The sequence below is a fragment of the Mchenga conophoros genome, linkage group LG1 (assembly GCF_057382185.1).
Source record: "Mchenga conophoros isolate Kocher_MC1m ecotype Shallow Benthic linkage group LG1, M_conophoros_male_GT1.1, whole genome shotgun sequence".
Classification (NCBI taxonomy): Eukaryota; Metazoa; Chordata; class Actinopteri; order Cichliformes; family Cichlidae; genus Mchenga; species Mchenga conophoros.
The window spans coordinates 28,463,772-28,483,029 of record NC_140526.1 but is presented as its reverse complement, the minus strand read 5'-3'; the positions used below and the strand labels follow the sequence as shown (position 1 = coordinate 28,483,029).

At 43.4% G+C, this 19,258-nt stretch overlaps 2 protein-coding genes across 4 annotated transcripts in view; one reads left to right on the top strand and one right to left on the bottom strand.

Annotated features, from left to right (window-relative positions):
- fsd2 (fibronectin type III and SPRY domain containing 2) overlaps positions 1-1,470 on the bottom strand; it is an 8,409-nt gene extending 6,939 nt beyond the window's left edge. The window contains exons 1-2 of one of the 2 annotated variants that reach the window (XM_085273217.1): positions 312-1,470; positions 7-244 (exon numbers count right to left, since the gene is read on the bottom strand). In XM_085273217.1, coding sequence (XP_085129343.1) covers positions 7-189 — 183 coding nt within the window. In that variant the 5' untranslated portion in view covers positions 190-244; positions 312-1,470. Of the gene's footprint in view, positions 1-6 lie in introns of both variants that reach the window. The other variant, XM_085273225.1, reaches the window with a different exon arrangement.
- Positions 815-19,258, top strand: whamm (WASP homolog associated with actin, golgi membranes and microtubules). 2 transcript variants are annotated; one of them, XM_085273192.1, is made up of 11 exons: positions 818-1,498; positions 3,144-3,317; positions 4,997-5,147; positions 5,355-5,524; positions 6,857-7,064; positions 8,198-8,382; positions 8,896-8,982; positions 9,068-9,163; positions 11,511-11,931; positions 12,333-12,475; positions 13,766-19,258. In XM_085273192.1, the coding sequence occupies exons 1-11, from the start codon at positions 923-925 to the stop codon at positions 13,919-13,921; spliced, it is 2,367 nt and encodes a 788-aa protein (XP_085129318.1). In that variant the 5' UTR covers positions 818-922; the 3' UTR covers positions 13,922-19,258. The 2 variants fall into 2 exon arrangements, with proteins under 2 accessions (XP_085129327.1, XP_085129318.1); XM_085273201.1 differs by lacking the exons at positions 12,333-12,475; positions 13,766-19,258 and adding an exon at positions 12,096-12,321 and having other exon boundaries at positions 815-1,498.

The window sequence follows — 19,258 nt, the reverse complement described above, 5'->3', positions numbered from 1 at the left end:
CCTCACCTCAGTTTCTCCCTCCTTAAAAGCATCCTCCTCACCATCACTTCCATCTTCTGCTGCAGTGGGAGATGGAGGTGAGCCTACATTGTAGGTCTCCATAGCAGTAGACTCTCTGCTTAACTCCTGGAGCTCGGCTTCCTCTGCAATTACACCCAGCCTGCCTCCTCTGATCTCATACAAGTCCATGATGACAAGGACTCAGGCGAGGACTGAGGCTTAAGTATCTGTTAGTGTCCTGAAACTGCATCGGAGGAGAATTTAACAAAGCAGAACTGCTATAGTGAGCAAGCAGCTGATAACAAATTTACCTGAAAATTTAAGGGAGCCGTTTGGTTCTTAGACAGCCTTTTCAGGCCAGCAGCAGTATCCGGCAGGACAGCAGTGACAGAAATAGATGGGACTGTGTTTGCTCACATTTCACAGGCATGCCAAACATCTACACAGGAAGTTCGTTATTAATGAAATAGATTCATTAAACGTGGTCGAAAGTCTGCAGAGGTTTGAGATATGCTGACATTGTAAAGGAACAACAACTAAAAGTTAAATGCTTTAATTTTTAGGATTTGGAAATCCCCGAACATGTGATTTAAAGGTCAAAGTTAAAGGCAGTACCAGAGGCTTATGGTGCATTCAAGGTTCCTCGTAAACGTTAGTTTAAGACATATCAAACGCATTGGATTAGACATTTCTGTAATGGGACCCGCCTGCTCTTAGTGACCCAGTCTAGGTTTTTCGTGGTTACCATTCTTTGTCAAAACAGCGTATTCTTTAAAAGGTAGATATCTGTGTTAGTAAAACCGTTAGCTCATATTGACCGATAACTTCCGGGGCTGGTGAAGGCAACTGACGTCACACAAATGGCGGACGTTGTAAACAGAGCCAGCAGCTTCTCGGCCAGGGTGAAATATCTCTTTTTAAGATGAACAGCATAGAGTGTGAGCGGCTAGACAGTCTGGAGGGGTGGGTGGCCGTTAAAAGCAACATATTTGAGGAAGATGAGGCCTTTAAACTGGGCTTCATCGTACAGTGGAACGTTATCGAGTGTAAGTTCGCCGTCACCTGCCATAACCGGACGTTACAGCGGCAGAAGCGCAAATCCGAGCCTGCCGCCGACGACCCTCAGATGAGCTGGGCAGGACTCTTCTCCGTCAGCGATCTGAAGCACGTCCACCAGCAGTTCACCTGCGTGGCCGACGTCCTGGGAGGCTGCTTCCCGGATTTGACGGAGTTTGAAGAGGGCAACATTTGGGACTTGCTCTTCCTGAATAGGAGATCAGGTCCAGACAATGACGAGGAGAAGGACTATGACACCCCGTGTAGGAAACTCGAGAAGTATTTCAGCACCGCTATTGACCTCTGCGGACGGAAGATCGTTCTCGACACCTTGTTCGCACAGGATGACCGAGATGTCGAGGAGTACTTTGAGAATTTACAGGAGTTCAAAAAGAAAAGCTTGCAGGAGGAGATGTCAAGGGCCAAGGGTCACCTGAGACAGGTGAGGCGTAGAGGTGGGCGGATCGATCTAATATCGATACCAACGCGATAGGACTGAGACTGTTTTTGTTCCCTAAGTGCAGTATGCCCACTGGATTTTGTTAAATAAATGTGCACATTTACATTCCAGGTCTCCAGAAAATCAGTTTCCAAACACCTTGTGTTAATTAATTAATTAATGTGGAAAGTAAAAATCACAGTGATTTAGTGGTCATTAAAATGTGTTCAGAATGTGTAAATTAATGATGAATCAATCAGTAATCATGGTACACTGTTCTCCCCTTTGTAATCTACATTTTATAGGGCAAAAGTATTGGCATCGGTATCAGCAACACTGGCCCTGTATCTGTTTGGTGCCCCATCTATGATAGAAGTCTTACAACACCTTAGAAACATGAGTCCCTGAAGTCTGAAGTCTGAGAAAGACTGCATGCTCTCTAATCCCAAGAAGTTTAAAGGTCTAGTCTGCCATATTAGCACCTCTAAGTGGTGGTGTGAGCCTAAATCAGGTCTACCATGACACAGCAAACCACAGCTGCTGTTCCAGCCAAGGCTCTAGATGTTGCAACACCACCAGCACTGGTCTTTGTTTGCTGCTTCAACCTGCAATCTGACCCTTTAGCTCTGTTTAGTTTGTTTCACATGCAAATGGAAGTAAAAGCAGTCAAATGACAGCCAATAGACCAATGAAGCATTTGAAGAGCATAATACGTCAGCTTGACATCAAAACAGAAATCTAGTTCCATTCGAGATCCACTGGAGATCGCTGGAATGCATGCCTCCAAGCTTATCATGTCCTTTTATCAAAATAATGTGGTCTGAGTTATGGTAGCTGAGTTTTTACATGCCCACACTGTACCTGTTTCCACAGACATCATGATGTAGCTCGCTGAGCTGAAAATGTGCTTGTTGTGCTGGTTTGTTTCCTTACACAGATGTAAGGTTCTGATCAAGAATTGGTCACAGAAACAACGAGCAAGTGGACCTGTAAGAAAAACTGTTGATGGCACCGCTACGAGTAGAATAAATGTATCAGAATCTGTACTCGGTGCCGGTATTATGTCTACATAAACCACTGTTACGGTTCTGCTGTAAATGATACCTTTATGACATCTTATCCAGCTTTTGCTTATGCTGTCTCAGATGCAGGTTTGTGGTGCTGCGTTGATTGTTTTTAATGGCTAAAGCAAACATTGTTCCCATTGTATGCTGGAAGATGTCAGGGCATAGATAACACTTGATTTTCCAACTATTTACATATTTTGAATCCAAGCGATTTAACATTTTCTTAACCAAGATCTCACTCTCCAAAAAAAAAAAAAGTCTCAGTTCCAAATATTTCATCACTCTCACATAAAATGTTTTTTAATACCTGAATTTGTTTGACTTCAGCGGTCAACACCGCAGAACCAGGTCCAAGAATCCCCGTGGTGTTCAACCACTAACCTCATCTTGAAGTGTCTTCACAAGTCTACCTTCAGCCCACCCAAGTTGTATTCTGAAAGGCCTAGTTATCGACTCTTGTGTTAGCTGGCACGGATTGGATTGGTTCATTCTGAGTATGAAAAGTCATACAGAGCAAAACTAAGCTGTGTGCTCAGGGTAAACCCAGATCATGGTGTTTAAGTTTTTTTTTGTCTCCACAGCTGCTACAAAGTCACAGCGGTGCTGACAGGATGGTCATGCTGCTCAGCATCTACGAGGAAGAAGACGAGGCCTACCAGGACCTGGCGACTGTCGCCACGACTTTCTTCCAGTACCTGCTTCAGCCTTTCAGGGACATGAGAGAGCTGGCCTGCCTTTACAAGATGGACATCCTTGTAAATACACACGTTGTCAGAATGTTTTACACGATTATATGCAGGGGATGTACTTAGTGTTAATATCAGAAATTTAAGATTTTGATGAAAATAAAAAAAGGGAGGATTTTACAATACTGTGCAAAAGTCTTGAGCCACCCCCTCATTTCTTTATATTTTGCTAGGAAAATGTGAAATATTGCAGTGATTTATCAAAACATATAAACATAGCTAAAATATACAGTATGTGAGGCAAAAACAGAGATTGACTTTTAAGCTTGTTAGAATTGTACAAAGTTTCTTCAACACAGCCTGAACAATCTCGTAATTTCTTTAAGTAGTCTTCAGGAATAATTCTCCAGGCTTCTTTAAGGACATTCAAAACTTTTCTTTGGATGTTTGCTGCCTTTTGTTCTGTTGTCTGTCAAGCTGATCCCGCACTGCTTCAGTAAAGTTGAGGTCCAGGCTCTGGGGAGGCTGATGGTGTTTTATTATGTGTTTCTCTATCCAGGTATACTTTTACTGCACTCACAGTTTGTTTGGGATCATTGTTATGATGAGAAATGAAGGCGTTGCCAATTAGGTGCTTTCTTGATAACATGGACCAAAATGTGATGGTACTTTTCTGTGTTCATAATTCCAGCAGTTTTGACAACGCCCCTGAATGAAACGTAGCCCCAAACCACGATGGAGCCTCCACTGTGTTTTATAGATGGCTGTAAACACTCACTGACAGTGATTTGAACCAAAAATGTCAAATTTGGGTTCATCACTCCATAAGATCTGTTGTCAGTGATTTGTCAGTCTAGTTCTTATGTAGTTTGGCACACCTCAGCCTTTTCTCCCTGTTTCCCTTCCTTAAGAATCGCTTCTTTACTTCGTTGACCAGTAGATGGATCAACTAAAACATCACAAGGATCTCTCAGATCCTGTGTCAGGACTTTGCTGGATGTATTCCTGTTTCTTAAAGACATGACTTCCACATGCTGTTTACCTGCTGTAGACAGATTTTAGACCTGCCACTTCTTCTTTTGTCCTCCACTTACCCAGTCTTTTTAAGGACACACTGTACATGATGCTGAGCTGCTGCTAAGTCTTCAGCTAATAGCACAGTGAATAAAATGTTTTTTTACTAAGTTGTCTCTTCTGTGTAAACACTGGTCCATGCTTCAGTAATTCATGCGGCATTGTTAGGTGTCTTCTCTAAGTCTGACTCCTTGGAAGCACATAAAGAAATGAGAGTTGGCTCAAGACTTTTGCACAGCACTGACCGATACGTCCTTTAGTGATCACATAAAGGTCTCTTTCACTCTTAACTGGTTCATTCGTTATTGCTGAGCCACACACAGCACTCATGAATAGACTGACCTGTTGCATCACTATGTCCAGTGTGGTTCTCAAACTCTGTGATGTAGGTTAAAGAACATTATTTTTTAAAGGGAATTTTTAGCCTTTATTTTGATAGGACAGTAAAGAGTATCAGGAAATTGGGGAGAAAGCAAGGGGAATGACATGTAAAAAGTGAGCGTGGTGTAGGGAAAATATTTATGTCCACTTAGAGGGAAAAGAGAGGTCAGAATTTGTTTTTACACTCATCCAAATATGAATAAAGCTCCCATGAATGCACAGTTAATACATACTTCTTACGGACAGGTAAGCCCTTGAGTAAAGACCGTTTTGCTTGCTGTGGTTGTCTGCAGAAGTCTTTGGAGTTTGAGGAACTGGGTCCTAAGAGAATTGCAGCTCTGGAAAAGGAGGCGGAGGAGTGGAGAAAAAAAGCAGAGGATGCAGTCGCCTCGATTCAGGACATCACTGTCACCTACTTTGCACAGACTTCAAAGGCTCTGGCTGGTATAAGTTGCTGTGTTTATATCTGCGTGGATGTTTCGGTTAATTATGAAATGTGTAAATGATCAAAACCTCCAAAAAGATTGTTTTCAGAGGAAATGGTTTTAAAAGAAAAGCCTCCATGATTACGCTATGGGATTCATTTCACACTTGTAAGGAAAAAATTATAACCGTTATATATATATGACAGCTCCTTGTGCACATTTCCAGGTATGGTGAAACAGATGGAGGAGGATAAGTGTCGTTTTGGACCCGCTGCCTGGGCGTCAGCGGCTCCCAGGCTGGAAAAACTCCGTTTCCTATTGGCCAAAGAAACCCTGCAGCACATGAGAGCCACCGAGATGTGCCTCAGCCGCAAGAAAGACAGCATCAAGGAGAGGGTGCGTGTCCATTTTATCTTTCGTTCTTTCTTTTTTTCCATTAGTATCAGCTGCTTTTCCAGTGGTTCTGTAATGACTCAGCACATTCGGTAACATCTTACTAGAGTGTGGTGCAGTTGTAAGACTTTCATTATCATTCATGTCTTTATTTCCGTGCCAAGGCCAACGCTGCTTTTGTAGTGGTTGTAAGTCAGTAGAGATGTGACACGGTGCCTACTCGCTCTCATGTATCATTCACTCGGTACTCCAGTCTGATGTGAGTCTGTGGCTGCTCTGTTCCTTTTGATCTATTTATAAAGCTTCTCTGAAAACATAGAGAATCCCCTCAATACACCCCCATCCCGATCACAAAAACCCCCTCCACGCATGAATAAGTGAGTGTGTCTGGGTGCATATATGCATACTCAAAATATGCCAGCTACACACAAATGTGTGACTGCACCAGGAGGATGTTTCTCATGTCAGGATCACGGCATTTTTCGGGATGGTATGGCACCGGATCACTTGCTGCTTCACGGGGGTCATGCTGTGCGTTTGAGCTCTTGAAAAGAGCAAGGAGAACAACCGCAACACCTTTACCTTCACACGGCTGCATTCCCATCCCATTAAGCTTTTTAAATAATAAAAAAAAAAAAGTCAGGTTTGAGGACGCTGGCGTCATCCGTCACTGTGAAATCAACCCGAGCCTTTACATCTGCAGCTGTGTGCGAGTGTTCATAACGAGATCAGCGAGCTACACCTACGCAAACTCTTGCGGTGGTGGCAACACAGCTCGGTGACTCTTTAGAGCGTGCCAGTATGCCTGCGGGTATCCCAGATGTTTGCGTGAGTGTACCGCTTCAGTCTCTGTGGCAGCTGTGTCATATTCCAGCAGTGTGTGTATTTGTGTTCGACATAATTAAGAGCATTTTAAGGCTGTATTTTGAATGCTTTGAATGCAAAAGCTCATGCATGGCACATGCTGCAGGTAGCTGCTGGTTTCAGCTCATTTCATCACAGCATGAAAGCTTGCAGAGATTAAACTGTCTTCAGACAGGCAGTTCATCACAAATGCTTAATTTTTTATGTCAGATTTATCGTGTGTGTGTGTGTGTGTGTGTGTGTGTGTGTGTGTGTGTGTGTGTTTGCCAGTAGCGTGGCTGAAAGCAAAGCCTATTTTGATCATAATGTTCAAGGACAGGTAGCGAGCTGTCAAAAAGTAGCACTTGCCTCACAAAGTATTCACTGTATATATACAAACGACTGTTTTTTGTTTTTTTTTTCTCCCCACAAACGACCGCTATGATCCTTTCAGCGGGGCTGATGTAACATTTTTCTGTCGTTGCCTTGCAGCTGGAGAACCTCTCCGTGAGAGCCCAAGGCCAGAGGGCCGATTTAAGGTCTGCGTTTGAGGACGGCCAGAAGCAGGACACTGTGGACCAGCTGGAACTGCAGTTCTACGAAACCCAGCTAGAACTCTACGACGCCAAGTTTGAAATCCTGAAAAATGAAGAGCAGCTCCTGGTGGCTCAGATAGACACCCTGAGACGACAGATTAAAGGTATCCTCACATTTACATAGCTGTGCTGTACAGCAGATTTATTTTGGGTATATATACACGTGTTTTGCAAAAGTCTTGAGCCTCCACGGTGACAGAGTTTCTTGTTTTTGAAGCAGTCTTGAGCAACCAGGCTTTCTGAAGGTCTTCCTTCTAGGACCTGGCGTCCACATATGTGGACATCACATTTTGAGTTGTCTAGACCAAAATACTGAATTTTGCTCTACAAGGGCCTGATATCCACTTACGAGGGCATTATACTGCCACTGTACTATCGAAATTTTAAACAAATATATTCATATTAGGATAGAATTTTTCCAATATTCTAAACGCATCTTACGATATATCCCAACACTACAATTCCCACAGCGCTGATTCAGCACCCTTCAGACTCTGTGTCAGTTATGATTAAAATGACACATTACACAATGCCCCCCTCCCCGCTGCATTATAATGTGTTGGATTGTCAGGCAGTGTGTTGTGGAAAAGAGGTGCCTTCTGGGAAATGCTGTATTTTGTTCGTGTAAATGTTTCTCTAATTGTTCCTCGCGGGAGGGGGCATGTTTGCTTCCAAGGTGTTTGCGTGTGCATCTTGCTGTCTGTGTCTGTGGTGACTTTGGCTGTGGGCATATTTACCTTTACAGCTCTCAGGTGTAGTTTCCTAGCTAAGAAACAGCAGCGCGCCCTCTGTCATTTGTTATTCGTGAACATAAAGTTGGAGGACTGAGGAAGATATGATGTTCTGTAAATAAGGAGAAAGCTACTGCAATGCAAATACTGCAATTAGTGCAGTTGCCAAGGAGACCCAGAACGTTTCATAAGCAGCTGAGGAGATGCTTTTATAATTTAGCAGTAATTTTACCAACGTTAAGCCGCTTACTCTTAATCAGATGTAAGTTTGCTACCTAAACAGGAAGTAAACAGATTTCTTAACTTCACGTAAGCTGCATAACTACAGTTGGCACAAAAGTAACCTTGGCACTACCTGTGACAACTACCTGTGCTGCTCGTGAGCAGTGGGCATGACACTGGTTATTTAGGTTGTCTGATGGGATGCGACAGCTGACGTACAGCTGGAGAGGATGCCATATAAACAGAAGACATGTAGGAGTGACTGGGCTGCGTTTGTGTTTCAGAGCTGAAGGAGGAGGTGGTGTACTACGATGTGTGCGAGGATCCGGAGGAGTTGCAGAGCATGGTCCACACAGGTATTCATCAACCAGACCCTCCAGCTGTCAGTCAGCTCAAAAGACGCCTACAGACCCTGGAAACCAAGAGGGGCAACATCTGTGCCCGCCGAGCTTACCTGCGTAACAAAAAGGTGTGTGCGAGTGCTGCTGACATGAAATCATTTCATATTCTGTTGTCCTTTCAAGCGTTTTGGGGGTTTTTTTGTCCAAGGAAAAATGTATCGATCCTTCAAAGGCACATCTCCGCCTGCCTCGTGTGCCAAATGCTGGGTTTTTAAAATGTTTTTACTACATTGGTTTATTTTTAGCTGACATAGTAATTGAAGCACTTGGCATGTTTTCCTCTTTTGTTGGCTGCTTGCTTATTTGATTTTAAAAAAAGTATTACTCAGAGCAAAAAAAATGGCAAAGGCAGCCTGGTTAAAGACTCTCGATAGTTAATTCCAGTAATTCACAGGGAGGGAATGCAGTTAAAAAAATAGGGGCATTGGAAAATTACAAATAACGGCCTCCAAATAAAATCCGGATGTGTTGCAGTTGCATTTTCTCAAAGTTTTTTAACCGTTTGCTCAGACAGTCGCTAATTTCTGACAGACTAAAATGTATTTTCGAGCGATTAAGTGATATGTTTTGTCTCTCTTTAGGATCAGTGCACAGATGCACATGAGCAGAAGCACCTGGTGGAAAAACAGAGCTCCATAGTCTTCAACCAGCATCACCAGGTCCACCTCGTAAGTCAGCCAGGTTGTTGGAGCCGCAAATGAAAGCCGCTGTTTCTCTCCTGTGCCTCTCAGTGTCTCCCTCTGTTGTCTGCAGAAACGAGAGAAGAAGAAGGAGGAGGAGCAGAGGAGGAAAGAGTGGGTGGACAAGGAGCGGGAGAAAACTCTGAGCCGATTACGATCCTTCAGAGAGGTCAGGCGCTCTCACTCGTTCTGCTCTGCCTTCGCCTGCAGCTCTCTCCGAGTTAATAAAACCCGGGGGGACGCTGCATCGTACCCTCTTAATGTAATAGTTCACCTCAAAAATAAAAGCTCAGTTATTAGCCACTCGACCCCTCGCGTCGGAGGAAGTCCTGATGACGGCGCGCTGTGGCTGTGGACGGGCTTGTTAGTAATGAGCTGTCTTACACCAGAGCTTCAAACTGTGCGTGGACGACTGCTCTTTGTTGGCTTCTAACTTCAGTGACCCAGTGATATTTTCAGTGTGACAGTCAGACTCTGTTTTAACTTTAAATATAAATATAACTAATGACATTTCTATCAGCTTCTCCTTTACAGTGTGCTGACTGCTAAAAAAGACTTGATCTTAAACTAGCATGTTAGCGATGCCATTGTCAACACCTAATCAAGAATGGCATTAGTATTCAGCTGAAGCAACCTCAGTGCTGCTAGAATAGCTACGAGCCCAGGAAGAGAGCCCTGCATCAGTAATAATGACTGGGTAATGATGATGACTACATCATTTGGCGGCACAGTGGTGCAGTGGCTGGCATTGCGTCGCCTCACAGCGAGAAAAAGGCCGAGCGGGCGATTAAGGATTCAAACCTCCTGGGGTTATCCGTCTTCCTCCAGCAGTCCAAAGACATGCATGTTAGATTAACTGATGATTCTAAATCGGTAGATGCAGCGCTCATGTGCACAGGATGAATATGTATGAAAAAGAAGATGGGGGCTTGTAGTTTAAAGCACTTTGAGTGGTCAGAAACTACTAGAAATCATTCCATTGATTCATGTGACTGAATGAATGGTCCTGCTTTAAAACAAAACATTGGCCTGCATTTGTATAGCGCTTTTCTAGTCCATAGGACCCCAAAGCGCTTTACACTACATTCAGTCATTCACCCATTCACACACTGGTGATGGCAAGCTACATTGTAGCCACAGCTGCCCTGGGGCGCGCTGACAGAGGCGCCACCAGGCCCTCTGACCACCACCAGTAAGCAAACATGTGGTTAGTATCTTGCCCAAGGATATTTGGCATGCAGCCAGGAGGCAGCCTGGGATCGAACCACCGACCTTCTGATTAGTGGCTGACCTGCTCTGCCACCTGAGCTACAGCCACCCGACATTAACGCTCTCTTGGTATTTTTTTAATGCCTCCATAGTGTAGTGGTTAACAAATGTGCATGGTTAGCAAAAGGTTGCTGGCTCAATTCCAGGTGGAGACTCACATCCCATTTGTGGTTGTGTCAGGGCGTCATGGCAACCAGATGTAACAATGATGTTGGATCTCGGTGGTCAAAGGTCACTACGAAACAAGTTTTTGGCCCCAGGAAATTCTCTCTCTGCAACACATGCAGAAAGTCCAACACTGTGATGTCGTTCCACCTGCACACAAATACACCCACAAGATTTCAGACGGCTGATTCTTGTGTTTAAAATCACTCCCTTGTGTCCTCTTGTTCATGAGCGTCTACATGCTCCGCTCACTGTTGACAGTACATCTGTATATTCCATAGTGAGCAGGAAAATCAAACCAATTATTATGTATTTCAGTCGAAATTGGTCCTTTTTAAGCCAGAACTGAGAAGCCTTTGTGGTGAGACTATTTTGTTTAAACCAGGGGTGTCATCATAAGGCCCGAGGGCCAGAATCGTCCTGCCAAAGACTGTAATGTGGCCCATTGGACAGCTTTGGAAAATATGAAGGAGAACTAACTAATAAACTAATAAAGACCTCCACCATAGCCATTTATACAGACTCTAAGGCAAATAAGAAATAGATGAATGTATCTGCTAAGAAAATCTGTAAAAAAAAAAAGACATTCAATTAACAAAAAATGTTCTGTTTTCTAATCACAGGACAGTTTGCACTAACAGATGTTTTCATTGAATTTTACACATTTATTTCTCATATTTTTATCCCATTATATATCATTTAAGCCTATGGAGTCATGCTGCCAGTTTTCTTTCATTTATTTACAGTAGTATTTCTTAATTATGTAGAAAAACTGACGCACCCCCGAAATTACACTTAGTTTTCTTATACATGAGAAATGAAATGTGTAGTTTAACCTTACATTAACAGAAAGTGGAGGTCCAGCCTACTTAGGATCAAAGTATGTGGCCAACATTATAAAACGAGTTTGACATCCCTGATTTAAACGATCAGCTTTTACGTCCGTGCTTAACTGTGCGGGGCTTTGATGCACATCTGCCGCCACTTTTTTAAATCTCATGTAGATGCCTGTTTAAAACAAAACATTAATGCATGAGCTTCAGCTGATGGGTTTTTTTTTTTCTTCTTTTTTTTTTTTCCAGAAGCGACCGGGCCAGTACATCCTGAAAGCGCCCCAGTCCAGGCCTTCGCCGTCTTCTCCAGAAAGCCTGTGCCCCTCGCAGCCGATGTCCATCATCAGCCTCAGCCCTGCTCCCTCTTCTCAAGGACCCCCTCCCTCCATCCGACCCGCACCAAGGCGCAAGAAACCAGCCAAAAAGCAGCAGCTGAAAGACATGCCTGTCCAAATCTACGCTGCGCCACCTCCTCCAACGGCCATCCCCCCTCCCCCAACAGCCCCACCCCCTCCTCCTCCTCCGCCACCACCACCACCACCACCACCACCGCCACTGTCACTGCTGCCTCCCCCCCGAGTGTCGCCCTCATCAGAGGATGCCCCGATGCCTCTGAGTGAAAAAGAGGGCCCTCCATTTCCAGCCAAGAACACGCTCAAACAAAATATAGGTGAGGGTGAAATACGTGCAGTATCATTCAGATCTTCATGTCCAACAAAACCAACGAAGAATAAAAGAATGGAGCAGGATACGTGATTTTTGTTTGGCTGCTGGGAAGGTTGTGTGTGTGTCTGCACATAGTGTTCTGTCCTAAATTCCTAACTTCTCTCACAGGGCCAGAGGAGGCATTTTACCTGCAGTAGTGGTCCTGGTTATATACGCTGTCTGCTCCAAGGAGACTCTAACGTCCAGCAGAGCTTCTTTTTCATAAGATCATGTGAAACGGAGCACACTCAACAAAACTGTTTCAATAATGTTTCTTACAGCGAGCTAAGAACCAGCTCATCAGCAGTGTAGCTTCTTCCCCTACACTTTAACAGTGTTTCTCCTTTAACTTTGGTATTTTTGTAGGAACCATGGACGAAGTGTTGGCTTCGCTACAGCGTGGACAGATTAAGCTTCGAAAGGTCCCCGCGGCCAGCACGCCGAGCCCCACTGGGGACGCAAGGAGCAGTCTGATGTCTGCCATCCGACAGGGAGTCACCCTGAAGAAGGTGAGATGTTGATACGTTGATCGGCTAGCTTACTGCAGAACGATTGCATCACCGCATGTGTCACTTGGTAAAAATGTGATGACAGTTGGTTATTCACCTGTGGGGAAAAAAAGCCAGTGTGGCTCAGTTTGTGTCAACCCCCCCCCCCCCCAAAAAAAACTTCCAAATATCAAATATCAGTCTTTACTAAAGAATTAATCTGCATGTGAAAATGCTACCTAACAAATGCACAATTTATTTGTGTTTGTGTAATATGCGATCATCGGTGTTTAGGTAAATGTGACACGAGTTTCATTTTCACTAAGGACCACCGGTATTTTTGCTATGAGCCGTTTGCTGTGGACGTGGATCACATAAATTAAACCTTGTTTGTTCTCAGTGTACAATATTTCTTTTTACTGACCGACTATTAATGGTGAAGAACACATTCGTGAGGTAGTTAAGCTATAGGAGCTGTCACAAAAAGCCGTTCACGTCCTAATTTTTGATAGGAGACATGCTGTATGGGAACTTTGAGTGCACTCTTGTGCACAACAAACAGCTCCCCCGTGTGGATTCTTTTTTAGCGCAGCAAAGGAGTGAATTATTGAACAGTGCTAGTAAATTTAAAATTGGGTATTTTGCTTCTAATTTTAAACAAATGGTCGATGAAGCTGTTCACAGGTTGTGCGTGTAAATTCCTTTTTTATTTTATGAGAATGCAGACGTCTCCTTTATAAGCCCAGAAAGTTGATTTTGTGGATGATGTTAGCCAAGTGACCTCTTCAGCGCTTCACCCACTGCAAACCCTACAATACAGATCAACAGAATCAGCTTTCACAAGTATACATGCAACATACTTTAGGCTCTTCCCTTATTTCCCGAGGAGCCACCACAGCGGATGGAGCCACATATTTGATTTGGCACAGATTTTAGACCACACGCCCTTCCTGATGCAATCCTTCCATTTATCCAGGCTTGGGTCCAGCACAGGGAGTACACTCGCTTGTGACCCCCTGAGGCTGGATCTGTGTCTCCTTCTGGTCTCGACCCAGGGATCTTTCACATATTAGACAAATGTGCTAAACTGCTGCACCGTGGAACCACAGTTATGCATACGTAAAAACCTATGCTATAACAGACTAGAATACATTTAGCTGTTCTAGTTCCAGGGTCGGGTGTTATCCCAACGGGGTCATTGCTATGTAGCTCTCTACTATAATGTTATTAGCTACTTTTTTGGTACTGATTACAGATTTCACAGCAGGCGCTAACTTAAAATGTGAACTGTATTTCTTTGCCGTTGCGTAGGTGGTTCCTGCACGAGCAGAAGTCCCGAGCGGCGGAGACAACGAGCTGGAGCGCAGCATCAAGGCCGCCATGATGAGGATGAAGAAGGTGGCGGCTGATTCGGATGAGGACGACAGAGGGGACGAAGAGGGACGCAGTGCAGACTGGGATAGCTGAGAATGCGTGCGCACTCACGCCGATGAAGCTGCCGTCTTATGTTAGCTCCTCTCAGTCTTCCTCACAGTTATGAGCTTCAGCTCATTGTTGCCAATTTTCCATCGGAAAACAAGAAGAAGAAAAAAAAGCTGCTTGTTTGACAAGAACAGGATTACGCCTCCTCAGACTTAAACGTTGCAGTTTGTTGAAGTTGTTGCACATTTAATCCCTTTTGTGTGTGTGTGTATGTGTGGGTGCTTTTGTTTTGTAGCCCTGAAACGCTGTAATACATCCAACACTGCAACTAACTAGCGAGCGGCAGAATCAGGACTTACTCTCCTCTAAAACACTTTCCAATTTTCAGAAATCCCAGTGAGAGCGAATGAGCCGCTTTGTTTTTAACGCTCCTCTAATTATTGAATTTCTCCCAAATCTGTGCCCGAAGGCCTTTTGTGACAGTGTCACACAGCAGGGGGGGAGTGGGGTGGGAGCTTGTGCTGCGGGCGGTGAAGACAACACTACGCAAATTGTCGTTTCACTCGCACCACTCGGTCTGATCTCATCATTTTGAATGTAATTAAATTTGAACAATTGTTTATTTAACCTAACCCCAGTAAGGCTACAGCCACGTGAAGGCAGCGCTGTTAATCATTCAAAGCCTGCGTGTCTGAAGTCTTTGTCGCTGTTTGCGTTGCAGGCCGTTTCACGCTGCCCGCAATTTTCCCCTTCTCATGTCAGAATTTTGGGACCGCTTTAGGATTAATCAAAGGGCACTTTCGAAGTGAAATACACAAAGACAAATTGAGAATATTAGGCTTTAATTTAAGTAATGGATTAAAAAAAAAAACATTGCAAATCGCTGTGTGATCTAAAGAAAAGGAAAACGGGGGAAAGGTTCCTGTTGTTTAAGGCAAATTGACCTTTCAACCTGTGACAGCACATTGCTTTGTTTTGGGGGGTTTTCCCTCCTCAATCTTTACAAGTGTTCCTTACCTGAACCTGTCAAACAGTTAAACTGTGTGATAGCAGCATTAAATGCTTTACAGGATGAATTCAATTTTAGTTTTATGAGTTAATGATGTTCGAGGCCGACACCTGCATTGCTGTGTTTTAATAATAAACTAAGAGGCATCAGGTCGTCATCAAACGTTGGCGTTCCTTTTTCCCTCCACTTTCATTCAAATACATTCATCTGAGCTCTTTGCCACTTGCTTTGCTCACGCTGGTCCCCGATCTCCAAAGTCTTACCTGTGCCCAGGCCCTCATTCTTTAAACAAAGTCACATCAGACCTGCACCGGTGAACCCCTGGCGAGTGGGCTTTGGTGGATGAAGCCCACAGTGATGAGTCACGAAGTAATGTCCATCCTGGCAGCGCTCGCTCTCACACATCGGTCTCCTGCAGTGACAGCTCAGACATCCCCAGCCAGCTGCGATTGAGTTTATTCAGCTCTGCGTACTTAAGAGAAGCCACCGTTTTTGCGGGGCTGCTGTCAGTCTGTGTGCAATCTGTTTGCAACATCCACGTGATTCAGGTGGAGACGGGTCACGCACCTCGGGGTGGGAGGGAAGGCGCACACGGGGGTATTTAGACGAACACCTCCATCCAGTATAAACAGAAATTTCAGCAGCCTGTTACTATGGCAACAAGAAGTGTCAGCGGTAGTGGCCTGCAGTGCCATATCGCTCTCTTGCTCGCTCTCTCGCTCACATGTACAGAGCAGCATAGTCTCTTGATGTTTCACCAACTCGCCCACTTGTCACCAGTCACACAATGAGAGCTGAGAGTCAGACAGCGATGACAGCAGAGAGAACGAGAGGCCGTTTTTGCTCTACCAGAATCGATTGGGAGCGAGGCTGAAAGTTGAGGAGCAGAAGTACAATTTTTTTTTCAAATTGGTATTTAAGCCCTAATTGTGTGTAATGAGATCCAGAGTTGAAACTTTAAAGCAGTGCTGACATTTAGCAGATCATTATCAGTATGCGTGTCAGATATATGGTCAAAATGGCGACCTGCTGGTGGCGCCAAACAAAAAGACTTAAGGGTGACTTAGGTGAGAAGGGTTCATCCTAAGGTGGGCATGAATATCTACCCAGATTTCCTGCTTTCATGGCGGTCCATTGTGTAGTTTGTTACTCTGGCTGACAGTGTTCAGGTGTTCAGTAAGGCTGCAAACAGTCTGCTGACCTCAAGGACATTCATGTGTATTCATGTGACATTAATTAAAAAATAAATTGTTCATAAAATTAGTAAAATAGTAAAAAATGTTCACCACACCATTTTTTTGTTTAACTTAATATACATTTGCTGACCACTTTGTTGGGTACACCTGTTCAACTTCTCATTATTACAAATACTGTATCTAATTGGCCAGTCGCATGGTAGCAGCTCAAAGCCTTTAGACATCCAGACATGACCAGGTCGGCCTGGTGAAGTTCACCCTGAGCCTCAGAATGAAGAAGAAAGTGACTTTGAAAGTAGCACTCTTGTACGGCCATCTCTCGGGTTTACAGAGGATGGTGTTAAAAAAAGACAAAGTGCTGAAATCATGAGCGACAGTTCTCTTGGCAAAAATGCCTCAGCAGCTGAAGACCACACCAGGCACAACAACTACCAGCTGAGAACAGAAACGGAGGCTACAGTTCACACAGGGTCACTAAAACTTGACGACAGGAAATTAGAAAAATGTTGCTTGTTCCGATGAGTCTCGATTTCTGCAGCAAAATTCTCATGGAGTCCGAATTTAACAAACGCTTCCTATCAGTGGGTCAAGGTAGTGGTGTAAATCCCTCAGTACCAGATGAATATTGTGTACCCATCTTCTGATGGCTACTTCTAGCAAGATAATGTGCCATATCAATAAGCGCAAATCATCTCAAACTGTTTTTTTGAACAAAATGAGTTTACTGTGCCCGAATGGCCTCCACAGTCACCAGATTTTGCTCCAGCAGAGCACCGTTGGGATGTTGTGGAACATCATGGATGTGCAGCTGGCAAATCTGTGTGATGGTGTCAACTCAATATGCAGCAAAATATCTGAGGAATGTTTCCAGTACCTTGTTGAATCGGTTCCATGAAGAATGAAGTCAGTTTTGAAGGTCCAACCTGGTAACGTGTCTGTTACGGTGTTTCCACAGCTGTCTGAACTTTACTAAACTCTGAACCAAAAACAATTCTAAAAATGAGGAGTCTCCATATCGGAGTCTCTCATTTAAATAATGTCATTGTTGGTTGTTATTCAGTTGTAGCAGTTTTCTCTTTTTTGAATCACTCAAATGTCTTTGGATTCTGCACTGTTGGCTGCACAAAAGACGTCTTTTCAAAACGTCTCAGATTTGACTTTTTTTTCCTTTTACATTTCATATAATAAACAAAGTGATTCATCAAAAAAGTCCGAGTAATTTGCAGTGAAAATCATAGCTGCATTCCTACAGCAGTTAATTTCCAATTGACTGAATTAATTGGTCAATTATCCCATCATTTTAACACTAAATTGGTGCTTAAACTGCGTATTGATTAATTTCCCCCTTGTAAACCAGCTGATCTCTGAAACAAATTAGACTCTAAATGGGAGTCCAGTTTCCAAGGGTCTGATTGTTTTTTTTTCTTGTTTTTTGTTTTTTTTAAATCAACCAAGTAAAACTGGTACATCCCTCAGTCCATCATTCACACAGTTATTTACACAAGAAAAATAAAAGTCAGTAGGATTAAGTTACCAAGGCAACCTGTCCTCTGATCCACTACTGCAGTTATTTTCTCTGAGCTCGGAGGACGTTTTAAGGTGTTTTCCATCAGTCCTCAAACCAGCTTTTATCTTTATGTGCTTTATTTGTTCTAATCTCAGAAATTGATACATCATTGACTGATTGAATCCCACCTCATCTGCTTTGCTTATGCGTGGATTACAGCTATATTTAGTGGTATGTAAATCGTGCGGTGGCGGAGCTTCTGTGCTCGACGGGACTCAGCTCTGGCACTGTAGGTTCATTCCACCTCCTCTGTGCTTCTCGTCCAGGAAAAATGCCTAAAGACTTATAAAATGTCAGGCAGCGTGTTTGTAAGCTTTTCTTTTTTTTTTTTTTAAGTTTCCTACACAGAACCCACAGCACTAATATGCAGCTAAGTAGGTATTAGGGAAACTTCCCATCTTCTCTCTGTGGAGCCCTTTCCAAAAATGTATCCCCCTACAGAAAAGACACTAACTCAGCAGTGTAATTAAACTAAATTTTACCAATTGTCAGTTCTATTGTACAATATTGAACAGGAATCACAAAAGTGCACAAGAGGCATCGGTTCAAAAGGAAGGATCATACATCGTGTTATCCAGATTCAGGTGAGTTACAAACAGGAGGGCAAAACAGAAAGAGAAAAAAGCGAGAGAAAAAAAAATCCCTTCATTCGATATCTCAACTTTAAGACAAGATTGAAACTGATGAAAAATAAAAACTTAGTACCGGTATTACAGAGTAAATATGTCACTACAACATGTGCCTTTGATTTCAAATGGAGCAAGTTTCAAGATGGACTTCCTAGAAGCAGCTGTGGCACCATCCTGAAAACCTCCTGACTTCTTTAATATGTTATCGTACACCTGTGGAGACATTAGGTTAAGGTTGATTTACTTCTTACGTTCTAGAAATGGTCGTTGTAGAGAGGCACCAAAAATAAATAAATGCATAAAACATCCCTCTCCCCTTGCAAAAAAACAAAACAAAACAAAATTTTGACAAGTTTTTAGTGAAAAGCCCCATGCCATCTAAAGTGAAGTACACTTTCACATCATCCACCCATCGAGCAGTACCGAGTCCCCTCACCCAAAAATAACCACCACCATAACAAAAACCGAGTGTGTAGGAAGCACATCGAGAGCCTTGGAGACATCTTTGTTCTGCAAATGAGCAATACTACTGCGCGCACACACAAAGTCCTTTAAACACTACACTCATGGCTATACGGGGTTCCCAATATTATTCTGGCTGTTCTGGAAGGAAAGCTCCTGGGAAAAGTTTTTTCCTTCTTTAATCTAATCAAAAAAGTGTTTACATAAAAGAAAGTTGATAAAGTCAGTTGAGGGCTCTTATTTTTAATTTATTTATTTATTTTTAAACATGGCTTTCATCATTTACGTTTCTCATCTCATTAACATCCTCGGGGTGTGCATGCTTGTCTCCTTTTTCATCTCAGTTTATTAGCAAGAATTTTAATGCATCTTCAGGTTTCCTCAACAAGAAAAAAGAAAAGTTGTTATTATGGTGATGGTCATCGATTGGCCAGTTCTCCTCACCAGGTAGGTTTAAGCTCACCTGGAGGCACTTTGTGTCACGGCCATTTGTCACATATGTGCATATAATCTAATAAG

Bases quoted from the DNA above. Each gene is read 5' to 3' on its own strand.
- whamm (XM_085273192.1), top strand. From the start codon at position 923: ATGAACAGCATAGAGTGTGAGCGGCTAGACAGTCTGGAGGGGTGGGTG. The intron at 8,383-8,895 runs GTGTGTGCGAGT...GTCTCTCTTTAG, and splicing joins CTTACCTGCGTAACAAAAAG to GATCAGTGCACAGATGCACA. The intron at 11,932-12,332 runs GTGAGGGTGAAA...GTATTTTTGTAG, and splicing joins CACGCTCAAACAAAATATAG to GAACCATGGACGAAGTGTTG.